This window comes from Benincasa hispida, chromosome 12, assembly GCF_009727055.1.
Source record: "Benincasa hispida cultivar B227 chromosome 12, ASM972705v1, whole genome shotgun sequence".
NCBI lineage: Eukaryota > Viridiplantae > Streptophyta > Magnoliopsida > Cucurbitales > Cucurbitaceae > Benincasa > Benincasa hispida.
Window position 1 is genome coordinate 4,557,829 of NC_052360.1, and position 2,611 is coordinate 4,560,439.

Here is a 2,611-nt window from a genome sequence, read left to right on the forward strand (position 1 = left end):
GTCCAACGATAATTGACATGATCATCCACCCTAGAGGTCGGAGGTTCTATTTGACCCTTTCTCCATAGTTCTTGTATAAATAAAAAAACACACACACATCTCGACGTCTTTCTCTTCATAAACACCCATTAAAATTTTAGACTAAACTATAAAAAATATCCTTAAACTTTGTTTAAAAGATATCCGGCCTATATTACATTTGACATTTCATAAATATTTCAATTATTCTTATTCTTTAAATGGTTCATAATTTTTTGTTCAAGGTTATCACTACACCGTTTCACAAGCCTAAAGATTGTTGTTCGAAAATTTAAAAGATCTATACTCTAAAGATAATTTTGAAATATTTATAAAAAGAAATCAATGATAATATTACAACTTTTCCAGGAATAAATTTAAAACAAAGTATATAATTTGGAAGTATTCTTTTTATTCATTTAATGAAACTAAATACACATAGTATGTTTTCTTTAATTATAAATATGAAGAATAGGCCAGTATGAATATAATTAAACTCAATCATCCTAGATTCAATTCCTCCCTCCCATCTCAAATGTTCCAAAACAAAAATTAATAATAATAATAATAAAAGTAAAATATTTATGAAAGAACATATATATCACCAAATTGTCTTATGTGGCATATGACAGAGTATTTTTATTTTTTTTAAAATATTTTAATTGTCTTTTTTTAAAAAAAAAAATGATGAAAGGGTGAAGTATAGAGATAATGGAGTGGGAAGGCAAAGAAGAAAGCGTCTTCTTGTACAGAGCAGCAATCGAATTGAAACCATGGAGCCACCAAGATTAGCCGCGTGGCTCTGCAATTTATGAACTTTCGAAGACTTTTGTTTCGTTTTTCCGTGTGTGAATGAATCTCTCATACTTCCGCTTTTAATTCTGACTTTTTTTCATTAAATCCAAAAAGTAGCCTTTTGGCCTTCAATCAATGACCAGGTCCTCCATTTTTCTCCAATCCTCTGTTTCTTCCTCTTCATCACTTATAAATTCCCACTCTAATTCTACTCCTTCTTCATCCTCCAACAACCAAAACCAATTCCCCACAAAGACAAACAAGAAAACACCAATGATTCAATTTCTCATTTCTGGGTTCTAATCAAAATCCTCTGTTTCAGACACGTCGCCGGAAAACATGGACACCGTGATGAACAGACCGAATCTTCAGTTCGGGCTAACGGATGTTTCAACAGCTCTTTCGAATCTGATTCTAACAGGCGGAGGAAACACATTGGATTCGATCTTCTCTCACTGTGAGAATTTAGCCTCTGGTAACGACAGCAGAGATTTTCAGCCGGCGATGGAGTCGTCGGTGTATCCGTCGGTGTATCTTCAGCAGCGGGAGGTGCTTCAGAGATTTTCTCAGGACAGGAAATCAAATGGGTCTCGGGATTTGTTTTCAAGGGCTTACGAATTGTTGTATTCGCGAAGTGGCGCCGCCGTGGACGGCAGGGAGAAGAAGATTTACAGAGGTGTGCGGCAGAGACATTGGGGGAAATGGGTAGCAGAGATTCGGCTGCCGCAGAATCGGATGAGGGTATGGTTAGGGACCTACGATTCGCCGGAGACAGCCGCCTACGCGTACGACTGCGCCGCCTGTAAGCTCCGTGGGGAATATGCGCGGTTGAATTTTCCGAATCTTAGGGACTTGAAAACCGATTTGGGCTCCGGCGAGTTTGCGAGATTGAGTGAGTTGAAGAAATTGGTGGATGCGAAGATTCAAGCGATTTTTCAGAAGATTCGGAAGGGGAAAGCGAAGAAGAGTGTGAAGAAGAAGGATTCTCAGGGAACCGGCGGCGATTTGTGTTCGGGTTCATGTTCTTCTTCGTCGTCCTCGGTGTCTCTGCCGCCGGCAGCAGTGGAGTTGACGGATGAGTGGAGTTGGGAAAATGTGCAGCCGCCTGTCACGGCGGAAGAGGGGTTGTGGAACTTTGAGAACTCGGCTCGAGGTGGCTCTATGGATTGTGCGACGGCGATGACGGCGGCAGGATCAGAAACAGAGTGTTACTCGTTGGCAAAGATGCCTTCCTTTGACGCAGACCTAATTTGGGAAGTTCTTGCAAACTAGAGCTTGTTAATCCCCATTAGAGCGAAAAAAAAAAAGCAACTTTTTTTGTTAAATGACAAATTAAGATGTTGAAAGTTTTAATTTAGGAAACAAAATTTTGGATTTTAACTTTAACGGGCATTTTTTTAAATCAACAAGGATGAAACACCTCTGGAAAGCGCCTACACCTAATGGCTTAAGTCGCTGTTCCCATTTTCTCGCTGACCCATCATGCAAAAGGTACGCCGTTAGAGTGAGTGCCAAAGGGTGACTGAGAGAGAATTTGGGCCTGGCGTGCATCCGGTTCGGTCAACCTAGAGCATCCCGTCTGAAGGCCGAAGGCAGGAAAGCAAGCCCTAAAGTAAGGAAAGGTAGCTCGGACGGTGGTAGAGCCAGCCCTGAAACATCTTTATGTAATATTCCTAAACTTAAAGTTGGTTTATTCTAATGAGTGTGTTAATCGATTAACCTTAGTATTACGGTGAACATAATTTATTTTTTTTAGTACAACATTTATAAGAATGAAAGTGTTGATTGAAAAATTTTG

The 2,611-nt window shown here is 39.7% G+C and overlaps 1 protein-coding gene across 1 annotated transcript; it reads left to right on the forward strand.

Moving 5' to 3' along the window:
• The first annotated feature begins 779 nt into the window (after positions 1-779).
• Positions 780-2,215, forward strand: LOC120092644 (ethylene-responsive transcription factor ERF061-like). The gene has a single exon (XM_039050789.1). It carries the CDS (start codon positions 1,153-1,155, stop codon positions 2,083-2,085), a length of 933 nt encoding a protein of 310 aa, XP_038906717.1. The 5' UTR covers positions 780-1,152; the 3' UTR covers positions 2,086-2,215.
• The last annotated feature ends 396 nt before the right edge of the window (positions 2,216-2,611 follow it).

Excerpts from the sequence above, each read along its gene's own strand:
- LOC120092644 (XM_039050789.1), top strand. The coding sequence starts at position 1,153 with ATGGACACCGTGATGAACAGACCGAATCTTCAGTTCGGGCTAACGGAT.